The following is a 17,500-nucleotide window of genomic DNA, read 5'->3' as shown; positions in this document are numbered from 1 at the left end:
CTGTGTGGGAGAGAAGGAGAGAGAGAGAGAGAGAGAGAGAGAGAGAGAGAAAGAGAGAGAGAGAGAGAGAGAGAGAGAGAGAGAGAGAGAGAGAGAGAGAGAGAGAAAGAGAGAGAGAGAGAGAGAGAGAGAGGGGCCAATGTAGGCTACTTGCGTGAGGACAGGTCTTTCTCTTCCTCTATTGTTGATTTATTCCATGTAGTCCGGTGAGAATGAACGGTGGTCTATGGAAGGGGACCGTCAGTCCCGTCTCTGTTGTCTTGTGTGTTAGTCTATAAACGGACGAGCGCTGTCTACCGTAACCGGGGAACCCCCACCGGGAAACGTTATCCGGATCACGGAACACCGACCATGAGAGCGATGAAAGTTCCCATAAATAGACTGGATGTATCGATCATTCTGCTACTCGTCCGCTTGACAGAAACGGCAGTCGGAGGTAGGCTATACTACTACTACTATACTAATACTTATATTACTTACTATACGAAACTCAACTTTATTGCGCGATGATTTTATCAGCTGTTCATAATAAGGACTATATGCCAGCTGATCTCCATCAACCTAAAAGTAGACTGCTGGTTTTCTCTGTTTTCAGTGACAGCATATTCCTGTTGCCTTTCCGTTTTTATCGTTTATCACTTAGATGTTTTGCTAAGAATTATTAAGTTAGCAAATTAGACTAATTGACCTTTAATTAGCCTACTATAGAGCTCGAGCTTCGCATCAGAGAACATTCTTGAAGGTGAGGCTCCCTCAGACAGGGGCGGGAAAACCTGTTAACGTGATTTAACTTTGACCAAAACAGGTTCAATATAACAGATCAACCGTTTAGAATGCAAAGCCTGATTTGTAAGGGGAAGACAAGGACATTGGAAGTTACAAAGGTTTTCAATGTCATGTACTTAATTTCTATACTATACATTTATATTGACTACTTTTGGGTAGGCCTACTTGTAATAGTGCAGACGTCATAATACGTAGGGCCGGTTGGGCTGTAATATGAGAGAAAGAAAGAAACATACAACAGCTTCCAGTCATTTTCCATTAATTTATTTCACTCACTAGTTCTGTTGCAAGCAATCCGCCCCGGCCCAATACTACCTATAAACATATTAAATAATTGCACCTCTCAGGAACCCAGACCCATGTCTTAACATCTGGGCCCTTTTTGTTGCACGTAGCCCCCACCAAAGCTCAAAACAAGAATACACCCTTGCATTTTTGCAAAATAATTTGTCATTGACTGTTTCACAATGCCTTTTTTCTTTCTTGGTTCTTTTCTGGTGAGCTTTGTGCTATTCTTAGTATTCTTAAGTTTTATAAAAGCCTTGCAAAGCACTTAGCACAGAAAATGTTATGCTAAAGAAAAAGTTGCTTCTTGCATCTATTTTTGGCACCTTTTTAGGTGCCCAAACCCTGCGGCTGCTTGTTATCATCAACAGCTGTTCTCGAGGTGCCTCCCACCACCTAACACCAACAACGTGGACGAGGCGTACCGGGAACTGGTGAAAACGGCTAAAAAAATCCATCCCACACGGACGTCGTAACAGCTAGAAACCGTGTTGGGATGCGGAGTGTGAGAGTCTCTACTGTGCTTTCCTCCGGGCCCCCCCAGGAGATGAGTCAGACAGAGTTGCCTCAGCCCTGCTGTTAAGACTCAGCCGACCTGATTCTATCTGCATGGAGCTTATACACCATGCAGCGCCTGCCTTGAAGTCCTGGTTAAGAGCGTTCCTCTCTTCCTGCTTGCGCCAACTCAAGATCCCCAAAATCTTGAGAAGAGCTAGTTGTCGCGATCCCTAAGCCGAACAAGCCTGAAGGGGACCCCAAGAGTTACCGCCCCATCTGTCTGTTATGTATCCCCTTCAAGATTCTCGAGCGTCTCATCTACGCCCGCGTCAAACCAATCATCGACCCGCTGCTCTCACAGGAGCAGGCCGGGTTCAGACGCAGGAGATCGAGCGTAGATCAAGTCACTTGCAAGCTGCTCCGCCTGCTGCCAGACAGGCACATGGTCAGCATGATCATGGAGCTTGTCCGAAACCGCAGCTTTACCCTCACCACCGGTAGCGGACAGCGAAGCAGGTTGCGACGCCTTAAGAACGGCGTCCTGTCTGTCCTGGCCCTCCTCCTTTATAACATCTACACCTACGATCTGCCGTTCACAGTCTCCAGGAAGTATGCCTACGCAGACGACCTTGCGCTGGTGTACTCAGCTGGAGACTGGCAGGCCGTGGAGGAGACCTTGAGCCAGGACATGCAGACATTAGCGCCTAACATACCTCTGGAAATGGAGATTGAAGCTCAGTGAGGCAAAGACGGTGTCAGCGGCCTTCCACCTTTAAAGGAGTAGTAAAGGGAAAATGCATGTTTAGCCCTATTTTAAGGTTACTTATGATCATATACAATGGTTCAGATCAAAACGTTGACAAAACTAGCACTTTTGAGAAAGTCTGATAATTGCTCTACCACCTGTTTTGGTCATACAATGGATTTGGGTGGGCACCATGAAAAATCTTTCAAAAACATGTTAGGGTTAGGGTTAGGGTTAGCATAACAGTGCCTGAGCATTTCTGAGTGTTGTGGAGGTGTGCATGTGTGTATATATGTGTATTACTAGACATATCTATACAGCCTGTATATATGTATGTATGTATGTATGTATGTATGTATGTATGTATGTATGTATGTATGTATGTATGTATGTATGTATGTATGTATGTATGTATGTATGTACAGTTGTCCTCATAATAGCTTTTATTTCCATACACGCGAATGCATTGGGAACACTGCACATTCTATTCCAAAACAAAACATGAAGAAACTTTGATCAAATTTGTTATTTCTTTACAGAAAGTGAAGAAAAAGGAATATTAGGCTGTTCAAAAAAACAGCAGTGTCTGCATCTGTCTTTACAAACTCAAACATTTACTGTATAAACTGAAAAAAGCTTCAAGATTTAGCTTTCCTGCGAATCACTGAACAAATATTTAGTTGTATAACCAGTGTTTCTGAGAGCTGCTTCACAGCTGTGCTGCATGGAGTCGACTTCTGGCACCTGTGAACAGGTATTCCAGCCCAGGGCGATTGGACTACATTCCACAATTCCTCTGCATTTCTTTTGCCTCAGAAACAGCATTTTTTATGTCACCCCACAAGTTTTCTATTGGATTAAGGTCCAGGGATTGGGCTGGCAGGAGAGGAGAGGAAAACGCACACCTACTGTCCGAGGTGCAGGCAGGCGGTAAGTATATGGATTGAAAGAGAGGAGACGCCGCACACTCTGGCAGGTCCGATGCAAGCAATTTAATTAGACGTTAGGGATTGGGCTGGCCATTCCATAACGTTAACCTTGTTGGTCTGGAACCAAGATGCTGCTCGCTTACTGGTGGGTTTGGGGTCGTTGTCTTGTTGAAACATTGCAGCATTTCCTCATCGGCTTAAGGCAACATGACCTCTTCAAGTATTTTGATGTATCCAAACTGATCCATGATCCCTGGTATGCGATAAATAGGTCCGACAGCATAGTATGAGAAACATCCCCATATCATGATGCTTGCGCCACCATGCTTCACTGTCTTCACAGTACTGTGGCTTGAATTCAATGTCTGAGGGTCGTCTGACAAACTGTCTGTGAACCGTCGACCTAAAAAGAACAATCTAGCTTTCATCAGTCCACAAAATGTTGCGCCAATTTCATTTTAGGCCAGTCAATGTGTTCTTTGGCAACTTGTAACCTCTTCAGCACGTCGTTACTTCAACAATGGGACTTTGCAGGGGCTTCTTGTCGAAAGCTTGGCTTCAAATAGATCACCCTGGAGCTGATCATTGTCTGAGTCTTTGCCATTTTGGCTGTTCTTCGATCCATTCGAATGGTAGTTTTCCTTTCTGGTTTTGGTTGCCATTTTAAAGCATTTGAGATCATTTTAGCTGAGCAGCCTATCATTGTATGTACTTCTAATATATGTATGTATGTATATAGTCTGTGTTCTTCCTCTTTTTATTCATATTGTCTACTATACATATTCTGTATCTGCATTTCCATCCTTGCGTTATTCCATTGCTGAAACTCCAAATTTCCCCCTGGGGGAAAGGTTTTCATCCTCTAATTGCACTGCAGTTGGGTGTCAGTGTTGCTGTGGTAACCAGGAAAAGCCGCGCTGTCCATGGTGCTGACTCGGCCTGAGGTGTGCTGCAACCTGGCCACGCTGTCCATGGTGCTGACTCGGCCTGAGGTGTGCTGTAACCTGGCCACGCTGTCCATGGTGCTGACTCGGCCTGAGGTGTGCTGCACCCTGGCCACGCTGTCCATGGTGCTGACTCGGCCTGAGGTGTGCTGCAACCTGGCCGCGCTGTCTATGGTGCTGACTTGGCCTGAGGTGTGCTGCAACCTGGCCACGCTGTCTATGGTGCTGACTCAGCCTGAGGTGTGCTGCAACCTGGCCGCGCTGTCTATGGTGCTGACTCGGCCTGAGGTGTGCTACAACCTGGCCACGCTGTCCATGGTGCTGACTTGGCCTGAGGTGTGCTGCACCCTGGCCACGCTGTCCATGGGGCTGACTCAGCCTGGCCACGCTGTCCATGGTGATGACTCGGGGGGTCTTGTGCTGGGATCACCTTTTGGTGCGCTCTTGGGGCAGCCTCCTGCCTCCTGGCCGTGGGGAGGATGCTACACCATCTATCTATCTATCTATCTATCTATCTATCCATCTATCCATCTATCTATCTATCTATCTATCTATCTATCTATCTATCTATCTATCTATCTATCTATCTATCTATCTATCTATCTATCTATCTATGTATCTTATCTGTCTGTCTGTCTGTCTATCACTTGTAGGTGTAGTAGTAGTACACTGACTTTTTCTACGTTAAATGCAATTATTGTAAGTCACTTTGGATAAAAGCGTCAGCTAGATGACTGTAATTTAATGTAATGTAAATGTCCAAAATAGCACTCTACCTCTTCAAAGGAAGAGGTGTCCCAGGGTCATGGTGTTTCTGTGTGTCTTGTCTTTTGTGCGGCTGATAAGCTTGATCCGTCGAGTGATTGGCTGGGCTATAAAAGGGACTCCTCGCTCTACCCACAATGCTCCTCAGCGTTTTTTGAGAACTCCTTTTGGTTGCATCCACCTCTGTGTCGTGTCTGTATTTTGTTGCGACATTCAAGCTGGTATTATATAGGACTTATATATATTTAAATATAATATAATTTATACTACTTATCTCCAACTGTCACTCAAGTGCCTCTTTCTTTCTTTCTTTCTTTCTTTCTTTCTTTCTTTCTTTCTTTCTTTCTTTCTTTCTTTCTTTCTTTCTTTCTTTCTTTCTTTCTTTCTCTCTCTGTCTCTCTGTCTGTCTGTCTCTCTCTCTCTCTCTGTCTCTCTCACACACATCTGGAAGTTGAGCTCCACAGTGACTCTAGGGGGTCAGGGCAGGCCGACCTGAGAAGTGGTGGGGTCAACAAACTCCTAATGTGGCTAGCACCCCCAGGCTAATGTGGCTAGCACCCCCAGGCTAATGTGGCTAGCACCCCCAGGCTAATGTGGCTAGCACCCCCAGGCTAATGTGGCTAGCACCCCCAGGCTAATGTGGCTAGCACCCCCAGGCTAATGTGGCTATCATTACCTTCTCCGCCTCAGTGAATCACCTCCATTCATTTTTTTGACTAGGATTACACAAAAACCACCAGACTGCTTTTCATGAAACTCGGTGGGGGGGTGCAGCATGGGCCAATTTAGAACCCTTTCAATTTTGGCATTCACAAAGCCACAGAATGCATTCATAGGTCTGTGCTCTCTGATTACCATTTCTGACATATAGAATGATACATGGTTATAGATAGATTTTTATACTAAATACTTTTTTTTAGATAGGTCATCGATAGATTGTTTTTACTGTACCTCACGTGTTTGCAGACATCTATGATCTTTTTTGACTTTTGGAAGAATCTTTTCACTTTCCTGGTTGTCTGTGGCGGCGTCCGCCGGACATTTGCATAGCATTGAAATCTCAGTTCGGCCGATGTCACATCGCAGACGCCTCAAACGTCTAAAACACCCCGCCCTGCTCCCCTCAGCCCATAGAGGGATTATGAAATGAAGGGCCCCTTGGCACAGACACGTAAAGTGCCCCCCACCCATTTCATTTATCGAATGTTTTGAATTTGCCCAATGAGACGGCATCCAATTTGCAGATGATTTTTAGAAAACTCACAATAAAAGCAGCTTTACCCCGCTCGGTTTCAACTCTGTGGGGAGGACTTGCTTTTTGGATTTCTCCCCAGAAGAGTTGAAGGGCCCATATTGCACAGAGTACTCAACCCCTCTAAAGTACGATAGATAAACACTCACTTAAAAACTACAGGTATCATGATAGTTTCTTTCTTGTGACGTCTTCAAAGTGAATGTTGAGGCTATTGCTTCAGTTTTTCAGCAGAATTTTTGAGGCTCTGTTATTGAATGAATGACTAAGCCTCTTGACTATGTTACAAGAAATACAAAGGGCCCCTGAGCTCTTGGGCCCCTGGGTCTGGGCCAGGCAGCATCAGCCCCCACGGCTCCTCCCACTGGCCTGTCTCTATTGACGTGTTATAAATGTCCATTTTGTCTGTCCCCCCTCTTTCTCTCTGTCCAGCGTTGGAGACGGTGACCTGTCCCCTGGGCCAGTTCCCCTGTGGGAACGTCTCTTTGTGTCTGCCCCAACTCCTGCAGTGCAATGGACGCAGGGACTGCCCCAACGGAGCTGACGAGGACTACTGCGGTACGCGTGTGTGTGTGTGTGTGTGTGTGTGTGTGTGTGTGTGTGTGTATTTACAGTATGTCTGAAGCCACGTCTCTGTTCCTCTCCACAGGGGGGACAAACAGTGGATGGGACCCATTTTTTCAGAATGTCAACCCCCAGGACTTTTCCCTTCCAGATGAATGCTGTAAGTGTGTGTGTGTGTGTGTGTGTGCGTGTGAGTGTGTGTGCGTGTGAGTGTTTGTGTGTGTGTGTGTCTTCCTGATGTAGGCCACATTTGGGGACACATGTTGGACATAAAACCAGTTGATTGGGGACAGTATGTCAAATTAGGAACAAAATTAGTTTCACCAATTAGGTTTTGGGGGTAAGGCAAGGCAAGGCAAGTTTATTTATATAGCACATTTCAGCCACAGGGCAATTCAAGGTGCTTTACATGAGACATTAAAAACATTAAAACAAAAAGCAAGACATTATAGACATTTAAAACAAAAGGCAGGACAAATTAAAAGCATTAAAACAAAAAGCAAGTCATTATAGATATTTAAACAAAAAGCAGGACAAATAGAATACAGGAATAAAAGTTACAGTGCAGTATACTGATAAACATAGCTCCTCTTAGAAAGCAGTGGCAAAAAGAAAAGTCTTCAGGCTTGTTTTAAAAGAACCAAGAGTTGGGTTAAGGGTTAAGGGTTAGTGTTAGGATTAGGGGGAGGGGCAGGGTTAGGCTTTGGATTAGGGCTAGTGTTGGCATGATCTATAGATGCTCAGGTCATAATGTCCGTTGAAAATAATTCCCTTTAAGCACAATTTGAATTCTATTAAAATAGGTAAGGGGATATGGACTGAATGTACAGTAAGCCAAGGCAATGTCCCCAAAAGTTTGCCAAGTCAACATTGTATTGTGTAGATTTCCAGCAGTATTACAGAAAATTGAGCATTGTCATCGTGTGTGTGTGTGTGTGTGTGTGTGTGTGTGTGTGTGTGTGTGTGTGTAGCTTTACAGCAGTATCCAGAGAGTTGTGTCTGCATGTACATGACCCAGGTGGACTGTGTGGAGGTCAACCTGCAGGATGTGCCTCACCTCTCGCCCAACGTCACCTGGCTGTAAGTTCCCTCTTCTGCTTCTTTCTGTGTTTCTGTCTGAGCTGTATGACTCATTAACCAGTTACCTAACCAATCGGATTTGATTTGGTTGCATAGGTCAAGGTCAAGGTCAACTTTATTTATAAAGCACGTTTAAAATCAACCGAAGTTGCACCAAAGTGCTGTACAATATATAAAATAAACTAAAACAAAAAACAGAATAAAGTGCACATAATAACAGAACAATAAAAGGACAGGACACAAAACAGGACAGGGGATGTAGGCTATCAGGCCTCAAAAGCCAGTGAAAACAAGTGTGTTTTAAGCTGAGACTTAAAGAGCCCTAGGTTCTGTGCGTGTCTAATGTGTGGAGAGAGGCTGTTCCAGAGCTTTGGGCCAGCCACCGCAAAAGCATAGTCATCGTCATTGTGTGTGTGTCTGAGTCTGTGTGTGTTTGTGTGTGTGTGTGTGTGTGTGTGTGTGTGTGTGCATTGGAGGACCATTCATTGTTAATCAACCTGAACGGTAGTTGGGCACCATTTGTGAGGGATTTCTTCGCTCATGTTGTGTGGTGCTTCACCCTATTTTTGTGGGGGCGCTAAGTCATGTTATGCTCTAGCGTTGGGGAGTTGCCAGTTTCGTCCATCCCAAACTCAATACTTCTCACCTCTGCCGAGTTGGGCAATTTCGTGGTGCACAAAGAAGATGCTTGCGCAACAGTGGGTTGGCGTCTATTACACTGAATAGAACACATTGGCTACTGTATATAAGAGGGGCGTAGCTCAGGAGGTAGAGCGGCGTGCTGGGGATCACAAGGTCCCCGTTCGATCCCAGCTCCTGAAGTGTCCTTGAGGAAGATACTGAACCCCTCAAATCGCTCACGTGCGGCGCCAGCAGTACCTAGTACTGTCGCCTCACAGCAAGAAGTTCTCTGGGCTTTTCTGTGGGGAGTTTGCATGTTCTCCCCGTGTTTGCAAAGGTTTCTTCCCTAAGGGTGCGTGTCCACCGGCAAGCTGTATTTTACAGCTGGCGCTGTTTTCTCATTGTTTACAAAGGGTAATGCGCTCTAGGGCTCTATGGAGACGAGAGCTGTGTTCCAAGCTTTTTTTTAGCGCTACAGCGCCATGAGCTATAGGCTTTTTTTGCAGTTGAAAAAAGTGTAACTTTTTGAGCTAGAGCGCAGGCTGTAAACGGCTGTTCTGATGATGACAGCGGTCGGTTTTTAGCGAAACCGCAGAGACAGCGAATGTTAGCACTAGCTAACATTAGCTAGCTATCTTAACTTGGCTAGTTAATCTGCATTCTGCAAAAACACGACACTCGTTGCTAACGTAGCTGTAAAACATGGGTAGCCTAGCCAGCTCTAAACTCCGGCTCTGTTGCGCTCTACGCAGCTGTAGGCTTGGCGCTGTTCAGCTACATACAGCTTGTTGGTGGACACACAGCCTAAGAACTCAATATGAAAAACACGCAGAAGAACAGATCACTAACGCAGTTCGTCCTTGACGAAGACGGACAGGAGCGCTTGGTTGGTCCCCGGGGTGCGTCCCAGCATGCACCCTGCCTGCTCCTGGCTGCCTTTGGAGGAAGGTCGACACGATGAGAATTTAATCAGTGGACACACCGTGTGTGTGTGTGTGTGTGTGTGTGTGTGTGTGTGTGTGTGTGTGTGTGTGTGTGTGTGTGTGTGTGTGTGTGTACGGTGCAATGGCAAGTTGAATCAGTAGAGAGGAGAGGAGAAGAGTTGTTTGTTTGTTACACTTGTTTAAGAGATACTTTCGCTGATTCACTTAATAATAATAATAATAATAATAATAATAATAATAATAATAATTGGTAGAGGCTGTTAGAGGACTAGCTAGCTATCCCTGTGTGTGTGTGTGTGTGTGTGTGTGTGTGTGTGTGTGTGTGTGTGTGTGTGTGTGTGTGTGTGTGTGTGTGTGTGCCTTCATGTGTGCGTGTGTGTGTGTGTGTGTTTGTGTGTAAATGCTCTTTTGCAGGTCTCTGAGGAGCAACAAGATCCAGAGATTGTCTGCTAATGTATTCTCCAAGTACACCGAACTTCAAAGGCTGTGAGTATGAAGAAACTTCAATTCAGCTCCCGTGGAAAACCTGCATGTGAACTGGTTTCCCTGTGAGCCCTTTTTCCCCTGTCTCTCTCTCTCTCTCCCTCTCTCTCTCTCTCTCTCTCTCTCTCCTCTCTCTCTCTCTCTCTCTCTCTCTCTCTCTCTCTCTCTCCCTCTCTCTCTCTCTCTCTCTCTCTCTCTCTCTCCCTCTCTCTCTCTCTCTCTCTCTCTCTCTCCCTCTCCCTATCTCTCTCTCTCTCTCTCCCTCTCTCTCTCCCTCTCTCTCTCTCTCTCTCTCTCTCTCCCTCTCCCTCTCTCTCTCCCTCTCTCTCTCTCTCTCTCTCTCCCTTTCGCTCTCTTTTTCCCCATTTTACATTCTCCCACTTCTGCCACCCTATAGTCCTATACCTCTGTATGTGATATGAGATTCTCTAGATGTGATTTGAGATTTGTTTTGGTGTGTTATTTTATATTATGTTGTAGATTTCGGATTTGTAAACAATTTGAATGTTGTGTATTTGTTTTCCTGATTGTTTTTATGTTGATTAATCAAATTATCAAAAAAAGGTTGTGAGTAAACCATTATGTACTACATTATGTATTAGGGATGCAAATTGGTGGCACGTAGCTGAATTGATCATTGGTAATAATAATCCATTAATTGTAATTAAAATACCCAAATTTCACAAACACCAAAAGCGTTTTATTTCTTAATCTGCGTTTTATTACGGACGGACTGGGTTATTTTTCTCTGCCTGCTGCATCACAGCTTCGCAAACACCGAGCCGATGGTGGGTTTGCTGCTTTGAGACGATGCGGAGAGACAACTTGTCAGAGTGAACATTCCTCAAGTGACAGAGCGTCGCTGTTGTGGTCGTGTTGTTCGTGTTCACGGCATCACAATATTTACACGTGGCCTCTTATCCGTTCTTTTTGAAGTGCTCCCACAATGCTTTGCGTGGCCTGCTTCATTTTTCTAAATATGCTGCTGTTGATTTCTCTGCATTTCTCCAGAGATGCTGCTTCTCTACCACGTTGTTTGATAGTAGATCCAGCAAATATCAGCTGGTTGAACGAATCCTTAACGATCAATGAATCCATTTTCGATTCAGTTGTTTGCATCCCTATTATGTATCCAATATTAATGCTCTGGTTAGAGCAGACCACCTGCCAACATGCTTCAAAATCAGCTTAGAGATCCCTCATGTGTGTGTGTGTGTGTGTGTGTGTGTGTGTGTGTGTGTGTGTGTGTGTGTGTGTGTGTCGGCCCCCAGGTACCTACAGAACAACAGTATCCAGATGGTCTCCAGGCAGGCCTTCAACGGTCTCCACAAACTAAACAGCCTGTGAGTCCACTCTCCTCTCCTCCTCCTCCTCCTCCTCCTCCTCCTCCTCCTCCCTCTCCCTCACTGCACACCCGTCTCTCCCTCTCTCCTTCAGACGAGCTCATCCCAGAGGAAGGACACATGTTTTCTTACTGCTAAAGGTCCCACATCAATCAATCAATCAATCAAAGCTTTATTTGTACAGCGCATTTCATACCCAGAGGCAACACAATGCTCTTTACAGAGAACAAGGGAGGTGGGCATACGACCACCTCCCTACCTCTACATATTCCAGAGGGAAGCAGAAGAACAGCATGCTTTCTCTTGCTTGGGAAATCAGCTTCCTCCATCGCTGCCCCTAGCTCTTGGAATGTTCTTCAGCATTCTTTAAAGATTGCGACGCTTCCTTCCTTAGCTGAATTTAAACGTGTCTGGCTATTGTGTTTCTAATTGCAACTGTTTTAGCTGATTTGATCTCTGTTGTATGTAATCTCTCTGTATCCCTGTTGTATGTCATTTCTCTGTCTGTATAGTCCTCATCTCTGGAAATGAGGGAAACCTCAGAGATTTTTCGAGTCTAAATAAAGGTTTAAAAAACTAAAATAAATAGACGACAGCGTAGGAGGAAGAAAGAGGGCCGGGAGGTCCTAGAGGGAGCTGGGTTAGAGGGGAGGGGAGAGAGGAAGAGAAGGCTCTCCTCGAAGAACAGGACGTCTAGGATATCATCCTCACACTCCCCCTACACACACACGCACACACACACACACACACACACTAGTCAGTCACACACCATCTACAAAGTGAGTGATGCAGGTATTAGTGTTGAAACTGCAACGTTATTATGCCTCTTAAAGTTAAACACCCTACTAAATTACTGTACACCTCATCATCTGCTCCGTCAGGCCCATTAAAGCATCCATAAACTGACTAATTACTCATGTGGACAGCAGGAGGAGTGTAGCTCAACTTAGTGAGTATGTGTGTCATCATTGCCTATTAGTCCTGAAGAAGGTCCTGTGTTGACCGAAACATGTTGGCTTTTTTAGAATTTTGAGCAGCCATGATTTATTAAAGGCTTTTTAATATTTAATATCCTTTTCCCTTGTTTTTTCACTTTTTGGAGTGCCTGGATTTATCCTCGTCTGTTTGTTAACTTAGTTCCCTTTGTCCAAGAGCACCCAACCAAATATGAACATTACTGGCCTGTGATTAGAGCCATCCACCCAACCAAATATGAACATTACTGGACTGTGATTAGAGCCATCCACCCAACCAAATATGAACATTACTGGACTGTGATTAGATGAATGCGATAGTCGATTAACTATTAACATCGATAGTCGATTAACTATTAACATCCCTATTTCTGTCAAATGGAATTACTTCTTTATTTTCCACGCGTGTTCTAGAGTGCAGAGGGGAATTTCTCTGTGTTCATTATTCAATATCAGCTGCCTCAGAATATATGTCACTGTTCTGTGTTTTCTAAAGCCGGGCTCAGACTACAGGATTTTTGGGCCGATTTATCCCCGATTCACCCCTCCTGACAATCGGAGGAGAAATCTGGTCTGGAGCGTTGGTCGGGGCCGATGATCGGTCCAGATGATCTTGTAATGTGAGGGGTTTACAGATCCAATATTATACCTCCCGATCGGCTCGCAGACCCATCGGGGCAGCCCCGATAATATCAAACAAGTTTGATATTTAAGATTAATACGTCCCGACTTTACAAGTGAGACGGCGAGACCAGTGGTTCGTTGCTCCCTCGGGCACGATAAGATCCCGTAGTGTGTGATGAGCCGTTATTTTCAAATCTTGCAGTGTGCTTGTTTGAGATGCGCAAGAAGAATATCTGTTAAGATTCTCCTTATGTGCGTGATGTAACCTGATTTCGAAATAGGATTTTCAATATCCTGTAGTGTGAGCCCGGCATAAGGAGAGGAGGCTGGTTGAGAATGAGAATGAACGGTGTTTCTCTCCATCTGTTCACATATTTTATTTGTTCAGAGCGACAAGCACATTGAGGAACATTCATGGAACATAAAACGCACATAGAAATGCACCCAACCAATTATAGACAAAGGCTTATTTCCAAAGGCAGTATCTGGTGTGTGTGTGAGGTTCTGGAGGAGGGATGGAGGGGAGTAACCTCTCTCTCTCTCTCTCTCTCTCTCTCTCTGTCTCTCTATCTCTCTCTCTCTCTCTCTCTCTCTCTCTCTCTCTCTCAGGTTCCTCAGTCACAACTCTATCTCTTACCTCAGCCCAGGAGTTTTCAGTGAGCTGATTAAACTGGAAAAGCTGTGAGTACACACACGCACGAACATACACACACACACACACGCACGAACATACACACACACACACGCACGCACGAACATACACACACACACGCACGCACGAACATACACACACACACACACACACACGCACGAACATACACACACACACGCACAGACACACACACACACGCACGCACGAACATACACACACACAGGCACGCACGCACATACACACACACGCACGCACATACACACGCACGCACATACACACACACGCACGCACGAACATACACACACACAGGCACGCACGCACGCACATACACACACACGCACACACGAACATACACACACACAGGCACGCACGCACGCACATACACACACACACGAACATACACACACACAGGCACGCACACACACACACGCACGCACACAGACACACACACACACACTGGAAAGTCCTCTCCAGGCCTCCTTGTTGTCTCCATAAAGTAAGGAATCCCGGTGTGAACCCTCTCTGTCTGTCTGGTGAAGCTGCTGCAGATGAAAACACAATCAGCCTTTTCAACCTCTTCCCTGTTACAACGTTTCTCATTCTGGACTCGTTCTGGAAAGAAAGCCATGAGATTTAATGTGAACATATGAAGCCTAGAGCACACGAGTACATTACATTACATTACATTACATTACATTACATTACATTTACATTACATTACATTACATTACATTACATTACAGTCAATTCGCAGACGCACATCCAAAGCGACTTATGCCGGGCTCACACTACAGGATATTTAAAATCCTAACCAATTTCTAAATCGGGTTACATCACGCACATAAGGAGAATCTTAACAGATATTCTTCTTGCGCATCTCAAACAAGCACACTGCAAGATGTGAAAATAAGAGCTTATCACACACTACAGGATCTTATCGTGCCCGAGGGAGCAACGAACCACTGGTCTCGCCGTCTCACTTGTAAAATAATCTTAAATATCAAACTTGTTTGATATTATCGGGGCCGCCCCGATGGGTCTGCGAGCCGATCAGGAGGTTTAAGATTGGATCTGTAAACCCGTCACATTACAAGATCATCTGGACCGATCATCGGCCCCGACCAACGTTCCAGACCAGATTTCTCCTCCGATTGTCGGGAGGGGTGAACCGGGGATAAATCGGACCAAAGATCCTGTAGTCTGAGCCCGGCATTACTGTACAATAATTGCATTTAACATGGGTATTCAGTGTGCTACTGTACTACTCACCAAAACTCACAAGTGCATCTCCTTTCTAAACAAGCGACTAAGAGTATGGTGCTAAAGCCAAAGTTCAAGAGTAGCAAAATATAAATACAACAGGTGCTTTAGAGGGAGGAGTGTGGTAGTACTTCTTGAAGAGATGAGTTTTGAGCCTGTGGTGAAAGACGGGCAGCGACTCTGCTGTCCTGACATCAGTGGGCAGTTCGTTCCACCACTGCGGGGCCAGGACAGAGAAGAGCCGTGACCGTGGGGCCAGGACAGAGAAGAGCCGTGACCGTGGGGTCAGGACAGAGAAGAGCCGTGACCGTGGGGTCAGGACAGAGAAGAGCCGTGACCGTGGGGTCAGGACAGAGAAGAGCCGTGACCGTGGGGTCAGGACAGAGAAGAGCCGTGACCGTGGGGTCAGGACAGAGAAGAGCTGTGACCGTGGGGTCAGGACAGAGAAGAGCCGTGAGCGTGGGGTCAGGACAGAGAAGAGCCGTGACCGTGGGGTCAGGACAGAGAAGAGCCGTGACCGTGGGGTCAGGACAGAGAAGAGCTGTGACCGTGGGGTCAGGACAGAGAAGAGCCGTGACCGTGGGGTCAGGACAGAGAAGAGCCGTGACCGTGGGGTCAGGACAGAGAAGAGCCCTGACCGTGGGGTCAGGACAGAGAAGAGCCGTGACCGTGGGGTCAGGACAGAGAAGAGCCGTGACCGTGGGGTCAGGACAGAGAAGAGCCGTGACCGTGGGGTCAGGACAGAGAAGAGCCGTGACCGTGTCGATCGACCGCAGGAGCCTCGGAGTGACGGGGCAACCAGTCGCCCTGAGGTAGCAGAGCGTGACTGCAGGGTGGATGAGAGTGGATGACTGTAACTACATGTTGTCTTGTTATCCCTCCCTGCAGGTTGTTGGATCATAACCCCCTGCGGAGTCTCTCCCAGGACACGTTCCAAGGGCTCCGGTCCCTCCAGTTCCTGTGAGTATCACTGCTCAAGCCCCGCCCACAGACTGAGACACAGAAGCTGTGTTCGGAATCGCTCCCTATTCACTATATAGGGCGTCAGCCATTTTGTTTGTAGTGTCCGAATTCTCCACAGAATTTTCGTTCCCTATATAGTCCACTATTTATTACCCACAATTCACCTTGATTTGCAGGGAACAGTGCATGTACCCTACATTTTCTCCGTTCCCTAGGTAGTTCACTACATGGTGAACCCTATATAGGGAATAGGGAGTGAGGGAACGAGGGAGCGATTCTGAACACAGCTAGAGCCCTGTTTTGTCAAATCTGCATAATACCCAGAATGCTCTGCTGTTGAATTATTTCACTAATCTCTTAAGAAAAAGATTAGGAAAACTGCATAAATGTGGCACTAGAACTGCATTTTTGAGGTGTTTTCCCACATTATTCTAGGTGTTATGGTTTTGTTTAGAGAGTTTGCTAATTGCTCGCCACCTGAAAAGTTACATAGCCTACTCTGGATGCCAGTTATCAGTGGTTGCCATGACAAATGTATTTGAGGCGTATATCCCAGCTGTTTGTGTTACCTGTCTTATCTACATAGAGGTTTTTACATGGTCACACTTGGGAGCGTTTAGGACCTCAGTATTGTGAGGTGGGGTGATTGTCTGCACATCTAATGGTTCATTCCTTTTGTATCAGGCTTTTTCTGCTGGCTACGGAGTCCACTAGGCCGAATACCCCCCAAAATATGCTTAATCTACCCTTATTGAATGAATCTTTGACAGATTTGACAGGACCTCTGCTTGCAGTTTTTTTGATTTGGGTATAAGTGGCCACTGTCCTACAGTTTGTATTAGAACCTCAGAGATGGTTCTACCTGGAACACCTTCCTAGGCAGGCATCCTCATTAGACGCCCGAACCACCTCAACTGGGTCCTTCCGACGCAAACGAGCAGCGGCTCTACTCCGAGTCTCTCCCAGACGACTGAACGTCTCACCTGATCTCTAAGGGAGACACCAGCCACCCTCCTGAGAACACTCATCTCAGCTGCTTGTATCTTTGATCTCGTTCTTTCGGTCATGACCCATCCTTCATGACCGTAGGTGAGAGTAGGAACAAAGAGAGACTGGTGTTTATACCACTCAGAAATAAATGTACAACAGCTGTGAGGAAAGTCAAATCTGACAACTTTTTGGACTACTATTAAAACCCAGCTAAGTTCTGGGTTGCAGCGAACTTAACTGAAAACAAACCCTCTAGCTACCTGCCCTTGTGTATTACAGGAATGTGGATGACGTGGGATTTCTGACCCAAATGAAAGTTGTTCTTGGAGCACGTTTCTCATTTTCCCTTTTAGCCTTTTTTTTCTGTGTTGTCGCCTAAAAAGACATAACTACGTTTGTGCCAATGACACTACCCCGGCCAAAACTAACCTGGAACCCGGAGATCGTGGGATAAGACAGGAGCCATGTTTTGGCTAGATCGGGATCTGCGGTCTAGTGTGATGGGAAGGTCCAGAGTCTTTAAAAAATAAACGATAGGAGTACACTGTAACACTTTGTTCACTTCACATTATACAAATCAAACAGGAGATTAAGTCCCCCCTCCTTTATAACATCTACACCTACGACCTGCTGAACACAGTCTCCAGGAAATATGCCTCTACGCAGACGACCTCACGCTGGTGTACTCAGCTGGAGACTGGCAGACCGCGGAGGAGACCTTGAGCCAGGACATGCAGACACTAGCGGCATACCTCCGGAAATGGAGATTGAAGCTCAGCGAGGCAAAGACGGTGTCGG

At 45.9% G+C, this 17,500-nt stretch overlaps 1 protein-coding gene across 1 annotated transcript in view; it reads left to right on the top strand.

The window, feature by feature from the left end:
• Positions 1–209: 209 nt before the first annotated feature.
• rxfp2a (relaxin family peptide receptor 2a) overlaps positions 210–17,500 on the top strand; it is a gene marked incomplete at its 3' end in the record, with an annotated part of 47,734 nt that continues 30,443 nt past the window's right edge. Inside the window, exons 1-8 of the mRNA XM_084437201.1 lie at positions 210–436; positions 6,637–6,762; positions 6,854–6,928; positions 7,740–7,848; positions 9,828–9,899; positions 11,168–11,239; positions 13,447–13,518; positions 15,638–15,709. Coding sequence (XP_084293327.1) covers positions 352–436; positions 6,637–6,762; positions 6,854–6,928; positions 7,740–7,848; positions 9,828–9,899; positions 11,168–11,239; positions 13,447–13,518; positions 15,638–15,709 — 683 coding nt within the window. The 5' untranslated portion in view covers positions 210–351. The remainder of the gene's footprint in view (positions 437–6,636; positions 6,763–6,853; positions 6,929–7,739; positions 7,849–9,827; positions 9,900–11,167; positions 11,240–13,446; positions 13,519–15,637; positions 15,710–17,500) is intronic.

The sequence above is a fragment of the Borostomias antarcticus genome (assembly GCF_949987555.1).
Source record: "Borostomias antarcticus genome assembly, chromosome: 1".
NCBI lineage: Eukaryota > Metazoa > Chordata > Actinopteri > Stomiiformes > Stomiidae > Borostomias > Borostomias antarcticus.
This window is presented reverse-complemented; position numbering and strand designations above follow the sequence as displayed.